The sequence below is a fragment of the Apium graveolens genome, chromosome 6 (genome assembly GCF_009905375.1).
Source record: "Apium graveolens cultivar Ventura chromosome 6, ASM990537v1, whole genome shotgun sequence".
Lineage (NCBI taxonomy): Eukaryota > Viridiplantae > Streptophyta > Magnoliopsida > Apiales > Apiaceae > Apium > Apium graveolens.
Genome location: NC_133652.1, coordinates 42,073,112 through 42,096,506, shown reverse-complemented (window position 1 = coordinate 42,096,506; position 23,395 = coordinate 42,073,112). Strand labels below are relative to the sequence as shown.

General features: G+C 39.0%; 2 protein-coding genes across 2 annotated transcripts; one reads left to right on the top strand and one right to left on the bottom strand.

The window, feature by feature from the left end:
• Positions 1–4,581: 4,581 nt before the first annotated feature.
• On the bottom strand, positions 4,582–5,220 carry LOC141664952 (uncharacterized). Its single transcript, XM_074470911.1, has one exon. It carries the CDS (start codon positions 5,218–5,220, stop codon positions 4,582–4,584), a length of 639 nt encoding a protein of 212 aa, XP_074327012.1.
• Positions 5,221–12,922: 7,702 nt separating this feature from the next.
• LOC141667164 (secretory carrier-associated membrane protein 3-like) lies at positions 12,923–19,023 on the top strand. Its single transcript, XM_074473553.1, has 12 exons — positions 12,923–13,169; positions 13,662–13,778; positions 13,878–13,940; positions 15,298–15,331; positions 15,528–15,650; positions 16,963–17,025; positions 17,134–17,227; positions 17,834–17,879; positions 17,956–18,023; positions 18,227–18,275; positions 18,492–18,557; positions 18,664–19,023. Exons 1-12 carry the CDS (start codon positions 13,110–13,112, stop codon positions 18,748–18,750), a joined length of 870 nt encoding a protein of 289 aa, XP_074329654.1. The 5' UTR covers positions 12,923–13,109; the 3' UTR covers positions 18,751–19,023.
• Positions 19,024–23,395: the final 4,372 nt, after the last annotated feature.

Below are 23,395 nucleotides of genomic sequence, written 5' to 3'. Positions count from 1 at the left end.
GGAAGATCCTGGGAAGGCAATGTCAGATGTGGAGCCGGCTGATCTGAATCCTTGCAAGAGGGGGCGTCGAGAAGTTGAAGAGGAAAATTATGGAGATGGCGGGTTTGGTGAAGCGGACGCGTCGGTTGGTGGGGTGAACAGGACCCTCACATTGGTTGGTAACAGGGCGACAATGGCTCCTACCATCGACCCCCGATCGAAAAAAGAAGTTGTGAGGGTCGAGATTCAACCCCACGAACGCTGGACAGGTGGAACAACTGTGCCGATGAGGGTCTTCAATCTTTTTCATCTTCCTCAAGATGCGATTGCTTTCGACGGGCGTCGTCGAGAGGATTTAGCGGATCGCTGTAAGAGCCGAGCTGGAAGGGTATGTAAATTTTTTTTTTTAGTACCTTGTCTTGTTTCATTTCTAATTGTTGTAATTTTGAATTATGGCAGTTTCTCGCTGATTTCATGCATGTCGTGGAAGAATTTCGAGTTGGTGGAAGTGATGAGGCTCGAGCGAAGTTGGAACCTGAAGTGAGCACTCTTAGGGCAGAGAAGAAGAAAGTCGAGACGAATTACTCGGGTTTAGAGAAAAGGTCATTTGAATTGGCTAATGCGAACACCGCATTGTCGAAGAAAGTAAGTGGGGTGGATGTTAAAGGTCAATCGATGGATGCGCAGGTGTCGGAGCTCGAGCAGAAGCTTCGTGATGCTGAAAAAGAGCGCGACAGTCTAAGGGTTAAGTGTGAAGCCTTTGAGCGTCAAGTTGATGGGATGAATTCATCATATAAGCTTATTGTTGACGAAAATACCGCTTTGAAGGCGGAGGTTGAGAAAGGGATCGAGGATATTGTGAATGCTCTCGGGGATGGTTATGGGCATTGTGTTACTCGAATGCAAGGGGCGGGGTTCGACGTCACGGGGCACACTTTTGAAAACTATATATCTGACCTCGTGGGTTCGCGTCCTGGTGATCCGACCGATAAGAATTGAAGGCGGGGAATCCCCCGTAGATGATGTATTTATTTTAAGTTTTATTTAATGACTTTATGGCTTCTGTGAAATTGTGAACTTAGGCTTTCCTGATGTTGATCTTTGGATTTATGTTATTTCCTGCTACTCGCCGTTGGTGAATTTTATTTGTTGTTTAATGGTATTCTGTGTGTTTATGTTTAAGGAGATATCTCTATTTTGAGCACTTAAAGTGTTCTTTTGAGCTGCGATATAACTTTCCTGTAGTTAAAAAAAAATTCGTTTTTCAAAAATATATTGTGTTATTGTTCCCCGTTCGTTTTTCATGTCATCGAAGCTATTAAAGATGTAATATGGAGATAATTCCACTTGATTGATTTTTTCTTTCTCTTTCTTTTTGTGGGTTAAGTGGGAGACGAATTATAGCGTTTTTCCCAAAATGACAAAGCTTTCATAACTTAAATTCCCTCGACGGGGATCTCATAACGACCCTCATTGCATCGAGGGTTGGTTTTTGGTAGGGCCCTGCGGCCTCGAACTTTTAATCATTACATAAAGAATTAAGCATTGGTAGAATTTCTTGAGGTGGATACCATTCCAGGCATTCTTAATTGGTTGATCATCGAGGTACGAGAGCTCGTAGGTTCCTGCGCTGACGACCTTCGATACCTTGTATGGGCCTTCTCATGTTGGTTTAAATTTTCCTGTGATTGTTGGCTGTGATGAGCTGCGATCATGCGAAATCTAGATTCCTCTCTTGTTTCTTCAAGTAAGTCATTGTGAAAACGTAATCCTTCAGCTGCGAGAGAGGGATCGGAGACCTCGATCCTAGGGGAAATCAGGCTAATCTCGACAGGCAAAACAACGTCGACACCGTACGCGAAGCGGAAAGGGGTTTCTCCTGTTGCGCTTCGTGGAGTTGTTCTGTAGGACCACAACACATTAGGGAGCTCATCAACCCAACATCGGGGAATTTATTCTATCCTTTTCTTTAATCCTTGTAAGATGGTTCTGTTCGTTACTTCTGCAAGGCCATTGGCCTCTGGGTATGCAACCGATGCTTTGATGTGTTAGATTTTCAAGTCGCTTAAAGTTTTCTTGAATTGTGCGCCAACAAATTACGTCCCATTATCTAAAACTAAAATCCTTGGAATTCTGAATCGAAACACCACATATTCCATAAAAAATCAATCATCTCTTTTTCTCTGATCTTGGAGAGAGGCTTTGCCTCGACCCATTTCGTCGCGTAGTCGACTGCAACCACGATGTATTGACACTGACCTCTAGACTTCGGGAAAGGTCCCGCGATATCGACTCCCCATTGATAGAAAGGGCAAGGAGCGAGGATCGAGTTGAGCTCTGTTGTGGGTCGATGACTCACGCTCCCATGTCATTGGCATGCCTGACATTTGCGGACGTAACTTTCACAATCTTTTCGGAGTGTTGGCCAATACATCCCCTGTCTCATGATTTTAAGAGCTAGGGTCTTTCCCCCGAGATGTTCACCACATAAACCCGTGTGAACCTCGAGGATTGCTTGGTCGACCTCTTCTGGGCTTAAGCATCGGAGAAGTGGTTCAGTTAAAGCACGTCGATACAACACTTAACCGATCGCGCAATAATTTCTTTCTTTAAACATGATAGCGCGAACTTCACTTTTTTCCGTGGGAAGTTTGTTTTCTAGGATGTACTCGAGGATAGGGCTTCGCCAGTCAGGGCTGCTTTGAATATTGTGGATCATCACCATGTCGATAGCGGGGGATTTCAGACTGTCAACATATACTGGGTCGAGGTTCAATTTCATATTGGACGAGGCTAACTTGGCAAGTGAATCCGCCCAATGATTTTCTGTTCTATCAACATTTGACAGTTTCCAGGAGGAGAATTTTTTGAGCAGCTCTTGTGTCATTGCAAGGTATTTAGCCATGCTTTCATTGTGGGTCTTAAACTTTCCGCTTATTTGCTTAGCCACTAGTTGGGAATCGCCAAATATGTCGATAATATCTACTCCGAGGTCCGTTGCCAATTTTAATCCCGCAATTAGTGCCTCGTATTCGGCCACGTTATTTGTTGCTTGAAATTCGAAGTTAAGGGCTTGCTGGACTTTAAATCCATCTGGGCTGATAAGAATTATCCCTGCACCACCAGAATTTGAGGTCGATGATCCGTCAACAAACAATAGCCATGGTCTTGGTTGGGTTTCCTTCGGGGTCTGACCCTTTGGGCTTGAATTGACATTCTGCCACAAAGTCTGAGAGGACCTGAGCTTTTATGGCTGTTCGTGGTTTATATTCGATGTAGAATTGACTTAATTTGATGGTCCATGCAGCGAGTCTTCCTGTCATATCAGGTTTGTGCAAGATTTTTTTGAGTGGAGCATTTGTCAACACATGTATTTCCCTTGCTTGGAAATAATGTCGGAGCTTTCTGCTTGCAATGACCAAGGCATACACAAGCTTTTTTGACATGAGGGTATCAAGTTTCAGCGTCCCGCAGTGAGTGACTAATGTAGTACACGGGGACTTCCCTTCCTTCATCGAGTCGAACCAGGACGGCTGCAACTGTTTCATCGAATGCCGAAAGATAGATGCGAAGAGCTTTGCCTGGGATTGGCCTAGTGAGGATGGGAGGGTTCGTTAAAAATGTTTTAAGTTCTGAGAAGCTGGATTTTCACTCATCGTTCCATTCAAATGGTGTTGACCTTGAAGACTTTTTTATGGTGGCGAAGAAAGGAAGACATCTTTTGGACGATTGAGGGATAAATCTTCAAAGGGCTGCTATGCATCCCGTTAGCTTTTGCAAGTCTTTGATGGATTTTGGATCCTCCATTTCTAGGATGGCTTTTGTATGTGCGGGGTCAGCCTCGATGCCTCGCTGTGTGATCAGAAATCCCAGGAACTTGCCGGACGTAAGCCCGAATGAGCATTTTTAGGGTTGAGACGCAAGTTATGTTTTCGGGCATTTTCAAAAGTCTCACGAAGGTCAAGTGAGTGGTTAGCGGCGAGTTTGGACTTGGTTATCATGTTGTCTACATAGATTAACATGTTTTTTCCTATTTGCGAGCCAAAGATTATGTCCATCATCTGCTGGAAGGTTGTGCCAGCATTAATCATTCCAAAAGGCATGACTCGATACCCGAACAATCCTTTGTGAGTAACGAATGCCGTTTTCTCCCAATCACGAGAATCCATTTTTATCTGGTTGTACCCTGAAAACACGTCCATAAAGGAGAGGAATTCATTTTCTACTGTAGAGTCGATCAACTGATCGATGTTTGGGAGTGGGTAGAAGTCTTTGGGGCATGCTTTGTTAACGTTCGAATAATCGACACACATTCGCCATTTTCCATTGTGTTTCTTGACTAAAATGACATTGGAGATCCATGTGGGGAACTGAACGGGCTCGATGAATTTAGCTTCGAGGAGTCGGTCAATTTCTTGATCGATAGCTGCCCTTTTTTTATCGGAGAATATTCGACGCTTCTTTCGTATTGGAATGACGTTTTTGTTGATGTGGAGAGAGTGGCGTGCGACAACCTCGGGGATTCCTGGCATGTCTTTCGGGTCCCAGACGAAATTATCAGCGAATTTTCTAACAAGGACAATGATATCTTGTTTCAAATGTTTAGGGAGTCCTTTTCCCACCTTGGTTGTCTTTGATGGGTTGCCAACGACCACTTCGATCTCTTCTGCAGGGAAACATGAATATCTCGAATACCTGGTTGACTTCTAGATCTTCTCCCCCCTTTTTCCTTGGGGAAACTGTTGTCAGGTAACATTGTCTCGCGGTCGTTTGATCTCCAATCATTTCCCCGACTCTGAAGTCCGTGGGAAATTTCATCTTTAAATGAGAGATTGAAGTTATTGCCTTTAGGGCTATGATAGTAGTGCGGCCCAAAATGGCATTAAAGCTGGAAGAAGCACTAATCACATGAAATTTAACGACTTTCCAAACCTGACAAGGTGGTGAGCCAAAGAGAACTGGCATATCAATTGTTCCTACCACATGGACCTCATTTCCAGTAAATCCGTACAACGGCGTTCGAGAGTTCTCGAGCCGTCGATCCCCGATGTCCATCCGTGAAAAGGCGTGGTGGTAGAGAACATCGACAGAACTTCCATTGTCGATGATTTCGTACTCGGGTTGTGATGACAAGAGCATCTTGATGACCCTCGATGAGACCCGGATGATAATCATCATCGGAGAAGGAAATGACTGGGGTCGGGCTCGCGCGAGGGCGTTTAACTGTCGGAGGATTGACATTGAAGACTTCTCGAGCGTATGCTTTTCTGGAGTTGTGAGAGAATCCTCCAGAAGCTGCTCCTCCGAATATGACGTCGATGACCCGATCCTCTTGATCTCGATGATGACGTCTGGGATTGTCCTCTTGTTGTACGTAATGTACCAAATGTCCTCGACGAATATTTCCTTCTATGAGGTTGCTAAGTTGAAAGCATTATTCTTTGGTGTGACAGGTATCTTCATGATACTCACAATATCTGGAACTGGGGGGTCTCCCGGCTTTCATGGGCCTTGGTGTTCTGTAGTCTGGTTCTGTTTTTAGAACTGCCAGAATTGTTGTTTTCTCTGTGTTCAATTTAGTGAATTCTTTTTCTAGTCGAGTGTGGGGCTGCCAGTCCCTTTCCCTTCTGTCCCTCGGAAAACGATCATCCACACGCGGGGGAGGTGATCGACGACGCTCACGGCGTCTTTCTCGCGCGGGGGATCGCGGGCTATAACTTCGACGGCGTTCATGCCTTGAAGAGCGTCGTGGTGACTGAATGCAACTTACTGCCTCTTGTAGCATCATACGATGTTCAATAATTTGGAATGCTGCTTGGAGAGTTTTTGGCCTTTTTTCAAAAATTTCTTCTAGGAGTAATCCATGTCGTGACTTATCGATGCCTGCCGTTAAGAAATTGACGGCCATTTGTTCAATTAAATCTGGAATCTCGGTGATCTCTTCCCTAAATCGGGTTAAAAAGCTGTGAAGGCTCTCACCTGAGCGCTGATGCATTGTCATCAAAGATGCTGTGACCTTGATGCCTTTGTAATTACTGGAGAACCGGGCTTGGAATTTGCTTTTTAAGGTTGCCCATGAATCGATGGATCGAGGTGGCAGATTGCTATACCATCGGAGTGCTGTGCCTTGAAGGCATGTAGAGAAAAACTGACAACGGGCGATTTCGGAGTGGCCGAAGAATGCCATTCGTTCATCGAATGTGTTGAGAAATGCCAACGGGTCCGAGGATCCGTCGAAGTGATCGAGGGATGGGGTTTTTAATGTTCTGTCGATTCGTGCTTTCTCGAGGAGGAGGGATAAGGGGCTTTTAGAGACAGTTTCGAATCCCGATTGATTCCTCATGATGTTACGCATTTGAGCGATTTCTTCTTGCATTTTAGCAAATTCTTCATGTGATATAGACTCCGTGGACTCAGTTTGGCGTGAAACCTCGGCGGATGACACAGTCCGCTGTCGACGCTCACGAGGTTGTGAGTAGGTCGACTCTGCTGATGGCTCGTATTCATACTCTGCATCATCGTCATCATCATAAAATTCTTCATCTTGCTCCTTGCTCTGTATCGTTGTTTGTTGGAGCTCTCGTCTAAGACGGTAAATTTCGCGCTTTCGCTCGAGTTTGGCCTGCAGCCTCCGAGTCTCGCGCTCTAGTAGCTCTAGCTCTTCATCTAAATCACACGGTTCTTCTGGTTCTTCCAGATTTTCTTGGTTTTGGACTCTTAGCTTTTCTTTCTTTTCCAAATGCAGTCACATGTCGCTTGAAAGAACTTTTTTACCTCTGGAGATTTGTATTCTAAAATGTTGATCCGACACGGATTTTCTCTTTTTGTCTCTTTGACGTGTATCCTTCCAGCTCTTCGGTTGATCTTCCAGAGGACCTTCAGGCGAGGGAAACAAACATTTTGGCTTTAATTCCGACTGTTTTGGAATCTCACAGCCATCGAAGGCCGAGGGATCGGCGGCAGGTTCTGCCGTCAATTCTTTCACTTGTGTTGGTCCGGCTGTTCCCGGATCAAGCTCTTCTACATACATTTTCTGGTTGGATGTGCTAAAACAAAGTTCCTTCTAGCGCCAAATGATGTGCTAACAATATTATTATTATTATTATTATTATTATTAAACTATAATTCTAGGAGATGATCTCTTTACTTAATTTGCCAACCTCTCAGTTGTTGTCCTTTATTTATACCAAGTCCCAAATGAGTTTTATCTTACAAATTGGACCTTCTTGAGCTTTACATAATGTTTCATAATTATTTTAACTATGATTTTTTTGGGCCGTCTTATCTTGGTCCAACACTTTACTTGCCTTGTCATCATTCTATTATCCTAGAAATTCATCCTTGCATGATACTGAAAAAGAGTGATCAAATGATAGCTTATGACTTCATGATTCAGGCATATTTAGCCCACAAAAGTAACTGAGTGACTAAGTTTACAAACCGGAAAAATATCTATCCGTGTGGATCATCTAGGCGTACAAAGCTTACCATTAGTTCTAGGAATATCTTCATATGATTTTGGAAGTCTTGTTGGTGTTTATTATTATGTTTCAAATGTATATTTTATTTTTTAAAAATAATACATAAAATTGTCGTAATTATCGATTAAAACTTGGTCAATTTAATCATATATTAGTCAAAACAAGACACATAATATGAGATGGAAGGAGTAAAACATATACAAGTGGTAATCACAGACATTCTTTTCAGTGTATCCCCATGGTTTACAGTTTCTCTGAGGTTTTCTTTATATACTCTGATGTACATCTTGTTGAACTTTTGTTTGTGGTTTTATGGTGACTTTGTTGCGTGGCTATACTCTGCCGAACCTTAGTGTGGCTGTAAATCTGAACTTCGCCATATTAAATTCCTCGATACAAATTACAAAATTGTATGACCAACCCGATATATCCTGTGGGTGGTGGTTGACACTTGACACACCTTTTGTGTTTTTTCAATCCTGTTATATATTTGATAGAATGACCCTTTACCCTCGACCAGGCGTGTCACCATTATCAAATCAATTGCAAGTTCACATTCCTTTATTATAAACCTTGTTTTGAAAGAATTTGCACTTTCGATATGTGGACACCTCTGCACTATCAAGTTTCTTATTGGAATCCTTATTTGATAATCTCTGTCCACAGAATTTTTTTGTGTTTGCATAGGATAATTGTTGAATTATGATGTAGATAGTAGTAATTTCAAGACAACATGTTTCATTAATTACACTCCCTGTATTTTGATGGGTGTAAAATGTTTACCAAATATATTATTCCACAGTGTGGAAGTAACACTATATTTTGATGTCTGGAAGGCTTTTCAACCACCTATTGCATTCATAAAGACTGAAGTGAGAGGTTGCCTTGGTAACGTGTTCTGTGATTTTGGCCTACCGTGGTTGATGTTGAGGCGAGGAACTTCACACCGGCATTATTGCTTCTATAAGTAGTGACAAACCTGCTTTTATATCACGGGTCTATGGTTAGAGGTCTATTTTGTAATGTGTTCTCAGAGTTTAGAGGAATGACAGAACTCAATGAAGGAAAGCCACAAAAGATATCACAAGGTCCTATTCTTTGGACCTTGAAAATGGCACAACAATTTTTGGGCATTATAAGAAAGGCGGTGTTGGCGTATTGAAACTCAGGTGAAGCAACCCAAGCTCAAGTTCTTGAATTTTTAAGTCATTGAAGAAAGCACCTAATGACCAGGGAGAATAGTTGCTGAGCGATATCTCTAATTTTGGGCGGCCAAAACTCTTGCGGCTGTTCAAGCACTTGACGAGTTTGTATCTAAATTAGGACGCTTCCCAAGTTGCTGGTTTTCAAAAAGATGCTAGAAGCTCATATCCATTGGTGGCACACTGAATGCAAGCTTGGGGGATGAGAAAGTGGATGATAATAACCCGAAACTTCTGCAGCAATTTTCTCTTGGTGCCTCGTGCTGTTCTGAATCCCGTAGCAGCTACGTCAGGCGGAATTGTTGAGCAGGAGGTTATTAAACATGAAAGTTTTGCCACTTTTCCAGGTTATCTATACATCTTCTTTTGTACTTTTATGCTTATTTTGGGATCAATCTTCTGGCATTACAGTTTTATACCTGTTATGCCCGCTTTCGGTCATGGGCCCTAAACAGGTCCCTGTGGGTGTACTAAATAGCTGGACTCTCGTGTGTGGGCTAGAATCATGGATTTATATGACTTGGGCCAGCACATGCGGGCTGGGCTCGTAACATGCGAGCTGGGTTCACATGCGGGCTGGGCTCGTAACATGCGAGTTGGGCTCATGACATGAGAGCTGGGCTCAAACATGCGAGCTGGGCTCAAGCGAGGACATGCGAGCTGGGCTCACACATGTAAGGTGAGCTCACATTTGTCATTTGGGCTCTCATATGTGAGCTGAGCTTGGTTGTGCCCACGCGAGGTGGGCTCAGGTGCCTTCATGCGAGGTGGGCTTAGCTGCCCACACGCGGGCTGAGCTCATGAGCCCACATCTTATAGAAACAGAGGTAATATTATATTTATTGTTTGAAGGCGGTGCGGGCCGAGGTGACCAGGCCGGGCCGCATCGAAAGACTTTGTGTGCAACATGGAAAGTGACTCATAGATGACTGAGTTGCTCGTAGATTTCGGGATCGACACGGGTTGTTCCTACAATCACGGGAAGGATTGCGGAGATGCCGCGAGATTGTAGGAAGCGTGTGGAGCCGATCGAGATTTACGTGACTAATTGGCTGAAGGCCTGACTTTATCGTGGGCTTGGCTACACGGGCTGAAGAGTCCTAACCCTAGCCTACGTGACTTGTTCCCAAAGAACTACGTGAGGCTTGATCCCTATAAATAGGGTACGTAGGCACTTGTATGAGATATGAGTCGACACTTGACAGAGAATAACAAACCCTATTCTTTCTTAAGGAGTCCACATACAAGCTTAGCCACCACCAAACAACCTTCCTCCGCCCTCAAACACCGTCCTTGATCTTTGTTCCGCCCATTAACCTCCACAACATTGTTATACGAAATTCTCCCTATAACATTTGGCGCTAGAAGGATGGGGCTTATTATTCGAGGAGGACGAATAATTTTACAAAATTCGTGGCATACAAGGGGGGTCGATAGCTGTTCTTGGAAAAAACGAGATGACATAAATAATTTGAAGCGTTTTGTGATCTATGCAGTAATATTACAACCACTAGAGGAAACCAAAAAATTAAACTACTAATTTGATGACTTCGAAAGAAAAAAGAAAGCAGCATGTGTGCTTATGTTGTGATGGTCCCACGAAAGAATTAAAGAAGAAATTACAAAAGGCTACATGTACAACAAACCAAATAAGAAAAACGGTGGTAACTCGACAACTGGAAAACAATGAAACGGAAGGGAGTAAATCGGATCGAAGTCGAAGAAACAACTCAGCATGCGATGTTGAATAGGAGGAAAAATAAATAAATAAAGGAACATGAATCCAAAGTCATGCACGGACTTGCAGCTCGGAAAAAAAAACGGAGAAGCGCGTAAAGGAGAAACGTTGGACCATGGAGGAAACGAAAAAATAAAGACAAAGTTACTACGGAGGCCAGACCACGTACGCGAACATAAAAAGATAAGTTTTATTTTCTTATTTTATTTTTCACAAATTATATATTGTTTCAAGTATGCGTATAAAAATCATGTTTTAAATATATATATTTTTTTGTGTGCGAGCCACATATTTTTATGATTGTAAAGTTATTGTGAGATCCTAATTTTGGACGACACACATATTTTTTAGAAAATATCGTACGAAATATTTATTTTGGAGATTTATTTTTATATAAGAAGATCGTACGAGCTGCATCTTTCTGAAATATAAAATATTTATGCTAGTTGCATAATTTTGGGAAAATGTTTAATAAAGAGCATTATTTTCGGGAAAATAAATATCGCGACAATTTTAAATTGGCATATTTATTATGTTTGAATTGCGTTTAAAATATTTTGCATATACTGTCGTGATAATACATATATGTCGAAAAATATTTTCAAACTTGTGAATGAGAATTGCTATGTTGGGTAGCTGAGACAACCACTTGGAATGATATACACTGCCGATTGTGAACTTGTATTGTTGACACCTTACGCCTAGATAGGCAGAAAGATTACAAACAGAAAGATTGAAGGTACGAGCTCACCTTATCTCAAGTATGGAAAGAGATTCAAGGTGCGAGCTCACCTTATCTTAAGTACAGAAAGAGATTGAAGGTCGGGAGTTCCACCTTATCTTTTACTGAAGGCATGTTTGTTGATCTTGTTACATTCATATAATACTAGCAGTTCACCTCAATAATACAATTTTACAATCGGCTGTTATATCTATCTTGAAGTGTGTACGCCAAGGTCCAACTTAATAATGATATTCGCAATGGTTTTTTAAACTTGTGCTCGCGCAGCCACAAACAAGGGAAATATGTATCTTTTTCGGATCTTGCATGGTCTCGCACGTGCATTCGCATAATTGTTTTGAGCACGAAGGTGCTCTATGTTATGTACTAAACTCTGATTTTTAGTTATTTCAGCGATCGAAGAATATTTAGTTCTCCACTGCAGCAAGCTACACTGAAGAACTGGGGGGTAGTTGTTATGCCACATTTTGGCATGTCAAATACTTTTTAATAATTCCGTAATTTGGTAATTATTAATTACGATTAATAATTAATTGCTTAAACCCCAAGTTATCCTCTCTCCGAAACGAGGAAATAATCAATCTCAATAAATCAATAACGGAAAATATCTCTCAACGATATTCTTCAAATCAGGAAAATATCACAACGCTCAGATTAAATCAGATAAAATTGGTAATTACCACATTAACGAAATTTATCCCTAAAGTCTCTTAGGGATAAACCCAAATTTCACAGAACTGCGTAGGCTTGATCCAATATAAATTGGTACGCAGACATCTTGGCAAAGGGATCCGATACAACGAGACAAATCGAGACACCTCCCAAGTCCAGCCCCTGTTTTTCATAAACCCTGATCTCACAATTACACACAAATTGCTCTAATATTCCAGCAACCCTCCGATTTCGTGTTGTTACGATATTCCTCCAACAACAATACCATTCTTTGTGGCTTAAGAAGTTGATCTTTACTTTTGGGCTTGTATCATTATTCCCAAGTATCACAGAATTATCTTTCTTCATTTACGCATTGTAACATATAAATTTATGGCCATTAAACGTCTTTCTGCAAATTGCTTACGGTTCTTCTACTTTGACTTGGTTGAGTTACTTCCTACTGAACCATTGGAAATTAGTAGTGAATGTGAACCACTAAATAGCTATGATGCCCAAATATCAGTGTTGAGCCCAAACTGCAAAAGAATGCTCAGATTTTGTTGTTGGATCTGGTGCATTGGGTGGTCAGTTTCTGAAAAATTAGGCTGTCAAAGGTGTTTTCATGCAGAAAACAAGGTACACTAAAAGTCACCGAGTAATGGAGGCAATTTTTGTGTTGTGATTGGAATATCGGGGAACCGAAATCAACCATTGCAGAGTTGTGTTGGTTTATATACTGAGAGTGTCTGTCATGACTATGCTTGCATTGCTCTACAAACCTCTCTGCATCTTTTGTAAATTATAATAATATAATTTTTTTACAATACTTAATAACAGACGGTCAAAAAAAATTTCCGATTTTGTAAAAACAAAACTCAGTAAATAAATAATGTAAAGAAACGGATGCTCCTGGACTCTTAATCCTTTTCGATGGGAGAGGTTAAATATTACAACAAATTTGAGTTTTTTGTTATTCATTCAATTTTTAAAATTATTAAGTTAGAGTGAAGTTTCACAGAAATTAAACTTTGGCGTTCATTTATGTAAACCGCGTGAACAAATAGTCTTCGAAAATATAAAACTGTAGAGATAAAAAAACAAATTAAAAAACAGCAAAGCAAAAATAAATAAAATAAGGCCGTGTATATCAAAGCATTTCTGTCTGCAAGTCCAATCTTCTCTCCGCAATTTCAATATATGTTTTAGACGCACAAATACAACTCTCGTCTCTCTCTCTCTCTCTCTGTAGTTGAACTCTATTTAGATCTCTCTGACTTTCTCTCTCTAAAACCCTAAGTAGCTTTAATTCAGCAATGGCCGGTCGTTACGATGCCAATCCCTTCGCTGAAGAAGAAGAAGTTAATCCTTTCTCTGTAAGCTCCTTTTTCTATTTTTGTATCTATAGCTGATTATGACTTATTATTATGCTTTTATTTTGAATTTACAAGCTAGGTTATTGCCTGTCTGTAATTTGACTTTAATTGTGTTTTATGTTGTTGTTGATTGTTTCGAAGTTATGTTGTGCTCGATCATTTAGTTTAGTTGTTTGACTTGTTTGATTTGGAGTTTACGGCTTATTTCTCGTAATATTCGTGTATTAGGCTTGAATTTTGGTGTGAAAGTTAATTTCGTGAAGGATGGGGAGCAATATACTAGTTAGATTGTGTTTACTATCTAGCATCATAGTATATATTGTCCATTGTTTGCTTGAGATTTATATTAGATGTATGTAGTACTCGGGATCTTTGTATGTGTGTATATGTGTGTGTGACATTGTTATTAGGTCCATCTGTTTATGAGGAGACTTCAACTTTCGAATTTTGTACTTTCGTACTTATATATTTATTAATTTGACGCGTTACCAGAATGCTGCTGGGCGTGTACCACCTGCTGCGAATTCTAGGCTCTCACCCCTCCCTCATGAACCTGCAGAATTCTATGATCGCAATGCCTCTGTTGATATTCCCCTAGACTCAGCTGCGGTAATGGTTTGCATTGGTGCATGTTTCAGAAGATAATACTTGTTTATATTCGTATATGTTACTTTTTGTTTTATTAGTTACCTTCTGTTTTGAATGCAGGATCTAAAAAAGAAAGAGAGGGAGCTGCAAGCAAGGGAAACTGAATTGAAAAAGAGGGAAGAGGTATGTATTTTCACAAATTCTAATGTGATTTTTCCGATGTTCCAAGAAAGGTACTATGTCCATTATTAAAGAAAATTATACACGTTGTCTGTGCTTTCCACTTTCCACTAATAGAAGCTGTTAATGCAATCATATACCGTCATAACGTTACTCAGAAAGTCGTCACCCAACACCTTGAGATATTTTATAGGATTTTAGTTTAACTTATACCCGCGATTCAAAAACATCATGTTGATAATTTAAAGATTAATTGGTTGGTAATTAATATGAACTTGTCTTTCAAGCTTTGCTTGAAAAACTTCCGTTGTATTTCTCAAAATGCCTAAAATTTCCTGATATGCGTCAAGGGTGTCAAAGGCCTGTCAATGGATCAAAAATCCGATCCGACCCGATCCGATCCGAGGCCATTTTAGTGGATATGGATCAACCTATTAAAAATCCGATCCGAGATCCGATCCGATAAGAAAAATCCGATTATAAATGGAGCGGATATGGATTTAGGCCGATCCGATTCGTTAATAACCCGATCCGGTTTATATATATATAATATTTTAATAATTCTAATTTTAAACGTATTATCCTTGAGTGAAGTCTCATTATCTATATTTCGTTCGGTTCGGGCTCTATAGTCTAGTCCATTTCTATAACCCTAGTTCTTGTACCTTTTAGAGCCGCATAACCCGAGTCTCAATTCATATAACACTTTTATTTCCAGGTCAAGTCCCGTTATCCTCGAGTCAAGTCCCATTATCCTTGAGTCAAGTCCCGTTATCTATATTTTGTTCGGTTCGATCTCTATAGTATAGTTTATTTCTATAACCCTAGTTCTTTTACCTTTTAGAGCCGCATAACCCAAGTCTCAATTCATATAATACTTTCATTTTGCAACATCAATTTTTTTCTTTGTTAAATTTAAAATACTGTACAACCCAATAGTAAATTTGTTTTAAAAAGCAAATTTTAGTTCGTAATTTATCTTTGGACTTCATTATATTCCACTTGTATTATAATATTTTTCAAAATTGTCAATTTTAAAAAGATTTTGTAACAATTGAAGTTAAAAACATAAATATACATTAATGGAGCGGATATCCGATCCGAAATCCGTGACCCGAACGGATCCGGATATGGATCGGCCTATAAAAAATCCGGAGCCGATCCGATCCGAATCCGAAAAAATAAATGGATATGGATATGGATTTAGGCCGATCCGATCCAAACCCGATCCATTGACAGGTATTGAAACCATAAATCCATTTATACAAGTCAGTGATGTAAGCTGTGTACATACTTTAGCATAGAATTCTGTGTACCAGATACCTGCACAAAAATAACTTGAATTTTGTCTTCCATGCAGATAGTCCGGCGCAAAGAAGAAGCTGCAGCACGTGGTAATGTCTGATCTTCACTTCTCTGTACCTGCTAAATGTTATAGACTTGGCGCATATATAAACCTGTCATTAGTTATCATTTTTACCTATTTTTCCTATACAATTCTTCTCTAAACTATGTTACTAGTACAGTGACATAGATATATTGTGGTCTGAAAGTTGAAATTAAAATTTTACTCTCTCCCTTTGATTGCAGCGGGTATTGTTCTGGAGGAGAAAAATTGGCCACCATTTTTCCCAATCATTCATCATGACATTGCTAACGAGATACCAATTCACCTACAAAAACTGCAGTATGTGGCGTTTACAACATACTTAGGTTGGTTCGTCTTTATCTGATGGGTTATTTGTAGCTCTGGTATTGTTTTGCTCTTGTCGAAGTCTTGCATGCAATTCTTGTGATCTGTAACATCCACCTATCTCTGCGTGCCCACCTTATTGTGTTGTATACTTATTTTAAAATAAATGAGAAGGTATATCTTCAGTTTAATCTCTGTTGGTAAAAAAAAGTCAATTATTTCTGTGATTCGTTCATGCTCTTGAGTACACTTAACTTTAGTTTAATCGAATCGCAATTTTCTCAGCTAATTTAAAGAGATGAGAGTGGTAGAAATTGAATCAAAATGATTCCTGGTAAGGTAGATCTCTGAGAATCCTCAGAACTAAATGTTTTATCCATACTACAAGGATATTTCTGGGTAAGATTAGTGCCAAATTCAAGTATGGAGTATCTAGTATATTTTTACACTTCAAAAATATCGTTTAGCATTAATTGAGGAGATGACTAATTAGGACAGGTCTGAAACTTATATTTAATTTCCATAAGTAGTGACCAAGCTGCGCAGTTACCAAAAAAAATTGAGAATCATATTATCATATTATGATATCCTGAAGCAACCTGCTATGTCTGGAAGGTGCACTTTCGAGAATGTTTAATGGTGATATGGCCCTAAGAAGATTTCTTCATGTTTTGAAATAACCTAAATAAGGCTTTTGATAAGGCCAGCGAGTCACTGATAGGTATTTGAGAATGATGTTGTAGATTGTATTTGCCATATTCATTGACATATTGAAGATAAATATATACGAACAATTGAACATAAAGAAAGATTTTAATCTGAGTATGTAAATAAATTACTTATCTTGATATGGTTGTGTTGACATCATGGCTTTACAAGTGAATTTATTCATTTTCGGTTTGTGTTTCTGAGCACTATAACAGGCAACAGCAATTGTTAAATACTTAAATCAGATTATTTCGTGCAAGGATCTCTGTTTACAGCTGTGTAGAAAACTGTATCTGTCGATAAAGATGGATTCTTGCTGTCATAACCTATATTTCCTCTGAAAATTTCAGTCATGACTCATGAAACATTGACAATTATATAATAGTAATATATTTAAGTAGAATCCATGAAGCCAAACAATTTATATATGGTTCAAAGCTGACTGTTTATGCCTTTTGTGTAATGTATGTTGGGTTGATAAAGAATATTATTGTCGACTATTTTTTAAATTTTGTGTGTGTGATTACTGTTTGTTGGTTAATCTAACTTCTTTGACTTCATAAAGTTTTAGATTACAAAGGTAAAGCTGGTTCTCACTATGCTTGGCTCATTGTAATTAAACAGGATTAGTACTCTGTCTTTTCTGGAATATTATTGCCACTACTACAGCATGGATCAAAGGAGAAGGTAAAATCTCCAACCTAACCTACAAATTCTTATGTTTATCTTATTTTGCTTTTCAATTGTTGTGTCGTCCAAATTTTTTGTAACACAAATATATTTTCTCCGTTCTAGATCCAAAAATCTGGTTCCTTGCCATTATCTACTTTGTTTCTGGGGTCCCAGGAGGCTATGTGTTGTGGTATCGTCCACTTTATCGAGCTTTTAGGTACTTCCTTTCGTCTTTCTGAAATTGGTATTCACTGTTCAGTGATCCATTTCACTGTTATTATAGAGTTATTAAATGTGTATATTTACATGTTTTGGACTATAGGGTATATATGACATGCACAAATAATTATTAATTGGATGAAGGATGAAGTTACATGTACAGAACAGTGCGTAATTTCACATCATTTACTCTTCTCCAAGAATGGAGAGTCAGGTCATTCCAAGGTTTTATATAAAAGAGTCCGCTCCGTCAAATATTTTAAGTGGTCCAATTGTCAAATAAAACCAAAACCTAGAAAGCTTAAGTAATTTTTTTTACAAATGTATCTAAACTGAATCAAAAGGTTTATTACACTTCTACCGAAATACATGAAACTGTCTGAAGCTGACTGCCTTTGCAAATTAATGCAAGTGCTGGATAAATTGTTATTGATGCACTATAATAATATTCTTCTGTAATATGTGGTATCCAACAGCCAATGGGTCATGGATCTTGTCCTTTCTGTACAGTGTTCAGTAATTTAGCAGACAGTTCTGGCAACCATGTTTTGCATAGTTTTGACATAGGTGCTTCTTTAGCTGACAACGTATCTGAATCTTACAGGAGTGAAGGTGCTATGAAATTTGCATGGTTTTTCCTATTTTATCTGGTAAGTGTCTTGGGTTTGTCAAGTACCTGCTATGTATATGTACAAGAAAATGCCTCATTCTACTTTTGTCATACAGGTCCACATTGGTTTCGTTATCTTTGCTGCCGTGGCTCCTCCTGTAGTTTTTAAGGGAAAATCACTTGCGTGAGTCTTATTTAGATGCTAAATTTTTTAATTCAATAACCTACTAATTTAAAACATAAAATATTTGACGAAAAAATTAATACTCTGGAATCTGGATTTCCTTCTCTATAAAAATAGCATTTTTCAGTTATGTTCATAGTAACCTTGTGGTTAGAAAACAAATATTATTTGTTTTAATTTGCCTGTTATGACTTTTGGATCAGAGGTATTTTACCCGCGGTAGATCTCATTGGTGATCATGCTATAGTTGGGGTAAGTTCTGTCCTTGTTCAACTGTGTCAATTTTTTTTTTGATCAAGGTTCAACTGTCCTATAAAGCGCACACTTATCATATTATTTCACTAGTGATTCTTTAGAAAGCCCATCTTCAATGCTACAATTCTCCTCGGACATTCAAGCATTTATGCTAAATGGACAATTTATCCCATACAAAGTATTAACAATGGTTGTTAAACATATCTTGCTCAGATTTTCTATTTCGTTGGATTTGGACTATTTTGTCTCGAGTCTGTGCTCAGCGTTTGGGTTATTCAGGTAATTTTCAATTTCATGTATTTCCACATCTGTTACATGTAAAATATAAATTGATTTATCTCAAAGAAAACATATGATTATCTTAATTGTCTTTATTTGTCTGCAGCAAGTATACATGTACTTCCGTGGTAGCGGCAAAGCAGCAGAAATGAAGCGCGATGCAGCAAGAGGGGCCTTTAGAGCTGCAATGTGATCACCAAAATACAGAAAGCTTATTGAAGAGAACCACTGCCACATACTCATTACTCATTAGGGAGTTATAGGACCACTTTGTGAAAAAATGCATGTTTCAGCTCGGGTTTCTTTTAACGAAGGCGTAACTTGTTTGATTATTGTGTTTTGAATATTCAATTTTTTGTTTTGTTTAAAAGAGAGATGTATTGTCTGTTAGATGTGAAAATTATAAAGGTATTTTACCTGATGTATTTAAAATTATAGTAATGCTACCACTGTAAATCTTTTCCCATTTCCTTACAATGCAAACATGATGATGTTAAATTGTGACTTAATTTTTCATCTGAACCACGGTGTATTCGCCCCCACGGAATAATATGACTTATGAGGAACTTGGTTGGACTAAAAAATTTAAGCTCGAACATGAACAAGAGTTCAGTCGAGGGAAAGAATTTATGCTCAGAAAATTTGATGGGCTGTAGTTCACTTCTAAGCGGTGACATAGCTTGTAATAATTTTATTTCGTGTCCACAAGGGGTTGTAAAATATGATATAATTAATCAAAAACCGCAAAAGTCATGAATTGTTGATGTCCATTATGTTATGGGTGGCGGGGTCTAGTTGGGTTATGTTTTGCTGGTATTCCACTCTTTATTGGTACACCGTAGCCTATATCAAAGCTGATACAAAAAAGCTAGCTGAATAACTTAAACGAGATATTTGTAAATTGACGGGTCATCTTGCGGTTGCAAGGGACTTAACAAGATCACTCATCTACCTGATGATATGATAATTATTCATACTTGATCGCATAATTGTAGTGAAAAAACAGGTGCTAAACCACAGCCGTTTAATTGATGAAACTGGTACCAAACAAAAATATGCGTACACTAAACAGCAATATCATACTATTTGCATATTCATTTAGATCGTTGGCACTTATATCTGATATCGAGATATGAGATATAAGCTTGGCTAGGTAGCTAGTGCTAGATATATGCGTATATATCGTTACTAGAAAGGACAAAAGGCCGAACACTTGTTGCAATCCACTTTACATCCAACGGTACAATCATCTGGACACCAAACTGGTTTTCCCCGGCACGGTCCATTGTCAACACAGGTCACGTACTGTTTCAGGTTCAGTACTCCACTCACAACAGTGCTTGTCTGAGGAAAATTAACAGGGGGGACGGGAACGCCATTTCCAAGCACGTCTGGGGGTGAGTTTCTCCACTGAACATTAATCTGAGGGGACGGTGGGATTAGGTGAGCTGAACTATTTCCAACAAGGGAGCCGAGGAACATGAACGATATGACGGAGATGGGCTTTGGGTACTTCATTGTGTTTTTTTGTATTAGCTAGTGCTAGTGCCTAGTAGTAGTTTAGTGTTTTGAAAATTTGGCAAGGAAATGTGGGAACGCCGAACGTGCATATGTGCATTTATATAGTTGCCCAGGATGCATGGAGAGCTGGGGGGGGGGATTAAACACTATCCTGTACACAACATGAAAGAGAGAGAGAGAAAGAGAGAGAGAGAGATTAATATTTGTGGATTGTTTTTCCCCACATGAGTATTAATATTACTAGTAAATTTAGATGAGTAAGAATATCAATACATATCTAGTAGGCATGAATGCTAGTAAGCTTCATGGTTCTGCAGCCAATGTTGTACCTCTGATATGTAACTAATGATGTTACTATACTTCACCAGACTGTCCGAAAGATTTTGATAATAATGCAGGATATAAATAGATTTTAGTTACCATCACTACAAGAAAAACGGCTTTTTCCTACCAGCATTTTGGTAGGAAATGGTCTATTTCTGGTAGGAAATGGGGGCAATTCCTACCAAAAGGCTTGGTGGGAGTTGCTCCAGTCGGAATTGCTTCGTGGTAGGAATTGATGCTTGTATTTCAATTGACCCCACTTGCCAAGTGTCAGTCCATGTGGCGTGCCACATAGTACGCCACATCACCTGCCACGTCACCTGCCACGTCACTCAAATATGGACCCCAGTTGATGATTTGGATTGTGGGGCCCAGATACGTGGCATGCCACGTGGCATGTCCCTTTGACAAAGTCAAGCCCTTTTCCTACCAGAATTGGTAGGTTTTGTGTCACTTTTCCTACCAACGTTGGTAGGCTTTGATTGATCAACATTTCCTACCAACCTTTTCCTACTATATATCTTAGTTTATAGAAGAACCAAAACCTACCATTCTGGGTTTGTAATGGGCATTCTGGTAGGTTATATTTGGTAGGATTTTATTGTTTATTTGTCAAAAAATTATTTGTTTCTGGTCATTACCATAAACTAAAGCCAAACACAAACCAAAACACAAGTAACCAACATACAAATACATAATCAACAAGCACAAAATAGAATTCAGTACATGATTAATTCATAATTCGAACAATTGTATCATTTCCGGACATAGTTACCGGACACTAAGGATTGACCAACCATCCATAATTAAAACAAAAGCTAAGTTTCCGGCAACTATATCCCTACTTTAGAAATTCACCATTATCCTAATAATGCTTACAAGAGCATAATACTGAAAACAATCCAAGTCTAACCAAAAGCATTTTAACCAAAATCATTTAAGTCTAACAATTTTAACGACAAACTTCATAAAACAAAGAGTTTTAGGGGAGCAGATTTAGTCATCCTCACGATTGGAGCCTTCAAAATTTCCTTCTTCATCTTCGCCTTCAGATGCGCCTTCTTCCCCATTAGCATTCTGACCTTCCCCATCAGCAGCCTCAACATCGCTTTCATCGTCAGAGATGTCTGTTACATCAGTCTCCTCATCAGAACTATAAAGAACCTGCAATGCATAACCGATTCGCGATAAATCATCGACGCTGAATAAATGGCAGATTGGTACGAAAATTGCAAAAGAAAATTACCTCTTTTTCCTTCTCCTGATACCTCTTGAACATATCTTCCACAAGCTCTTTCACGAGATGCAGCACTTCATTTGAAACAAACTGAGTGAATTCAGTTCGGTTTCCAGGATCGCTAAGATCAAGGGCAGCTCGAGCAAGATTCTCAACCTCTTCTTCATTAAGTTGTCGCTGATAGGTAGAAGGATTGGTTTTCAGGATCTCAAGAACTCCACCTACCACAGTTGCGAATAACTTGGCAGGGACACCTCTATTACGAGCAGCACCCACATCAGAAGTTTCAGCCCTGTTCTCCGCTTCTTCATCATACTGGACTGACAAATCTTTGATCAGTTGACGGGCGGAAGTTCTCGGAAAACCAACAAGCCTGTTATTCTTAGGCTTTTCACCAGCAGGTACTGTGGCCATCAACCACCACTGAAATGGCTCCACGGCATTCTCAGCTGTAGGATCAAAGTTATTTTCTTCAAGTATCTTTGCATAGCTCAGCTGTAAAAGATTTGGAAATAAAGTGTTACAGCTTCTGACCTAAAATACAACATCTCAATTTTTTGCTATATAATTCAAGAGACTTCGTTCAGATCAGATAAATAAAACAAACTCAGATAAAAATAAGATGTTGATAAATTTCAGTATAAAACAAGCCTAAATTTGCATTAAGACACATTAAGACACATTTGCAAAATTCAGCATTATGAACTGTATAGAGCAAATCAAATAAAGTTCTGGAGTTCACAAGATTTGGCTAATAAACATTAAGATACATTTGCAAAATCCAGCATTATGAAACAAGCCTAAATTTCACTATCAAAATCATCTTGAGATATATGGTAGAATCATCTATCCGGCTAATAAAAAAATCCAAAAAAGAAATACCAGTAAATACGTGGGACGTTAATTGCTTATATAAATTGTATAGAGCAAAGTCTAATAACGTTCTGGAGTTCACAAGATTTGGCTACACAGTGAGAACATTGATTAATTTCTGGAGTTCACAAGATTTGGCTACACAGTGAGTTTATGCAAAATCCAGCATTATGAATTCCAATATGCATAGAAAACCTAACTTGTATTTCAACATATAAATGCATAATCAAACTCGTTAAAAACTCAGATATATTGTCATTTACTTCTAATAAGTTATATAAAACAAATTATCCAATTTTAATTTCATACCGCAATTTCCTTTGCAGCCTCAGTTGTGTAAATTGGCATGCCATCAGCATCCGTTTCCTTGCGAGTGTGTGTTTTGTCCCACACTTCAAGGCGAGTTGGCACAACGCCATTCTTTTCCTCAGTTAAAATCTAACATATAGATGCATAAAGATAATTAATATTAATAAACAAGATTCTAAATCCAAGTTCTATTTTACTAGATTATGAAGTGAATGTTACCTTCTCCACTTGCTGAAAAGATCTTGCACCAGCGCTGTGCAAGGTAGTCACCTTTTGACGATTTGCTTTTCCCTTATCTGATCGTAGCTTGTGTTCATCCGACTCCAAGAAATGAACCATCCCTTCCCATACCGGATCACTGAAGTAGGAAGGTTTAACTTCCAGCAGTGGCTTTTTTAACTTCTCGGAATTTGCATAAGCTCGCTCCTTTTCTTCATGCACTGTTCGCTTAATCAATGCCTTGAGATGCCCAGCTATAGTCCTATAAGCCTCCTTACGACTTTGACCCTTCTCATGTCTGAAATATTTCTGCAATTTATATAAACATAAGTTGTTCAATAGTGCAGAAATTACA

Excerpts from the sequence above, each read along its gene's own strand:
- LOC141664952 (XM_074470911.1), bottom strand. The coding sequence starts at position 5,220 with ATGTCAATCCTCCGACAGTTAAACGCCCTCGCGCGAGCCCGACCCCAG.
- LOC141667164 (XM_074473553.1), top strand. The coding sequence starts at position 13,110 with ATGGCCGGTCGTTACGATGCCAATCCCTTCGCTGAAGAAGAAGAAGTT. Across the intron at positions 13,779-13,877 it reads TTCCCCTAGACTCAGCTGCG|GATCTAAAAAAGAAAGAGAG; the intron begins GTAATGGTTTGC and ends TTTTGAATGCAG. Across the intron at positions 18,024-18,226 it reads TTTAAGGGAAAATCACTTGC|AGGTATTTTACCCGCGGTAG; the intron begins GTGAGTCTTATT and ends CTTTTGGATCAG.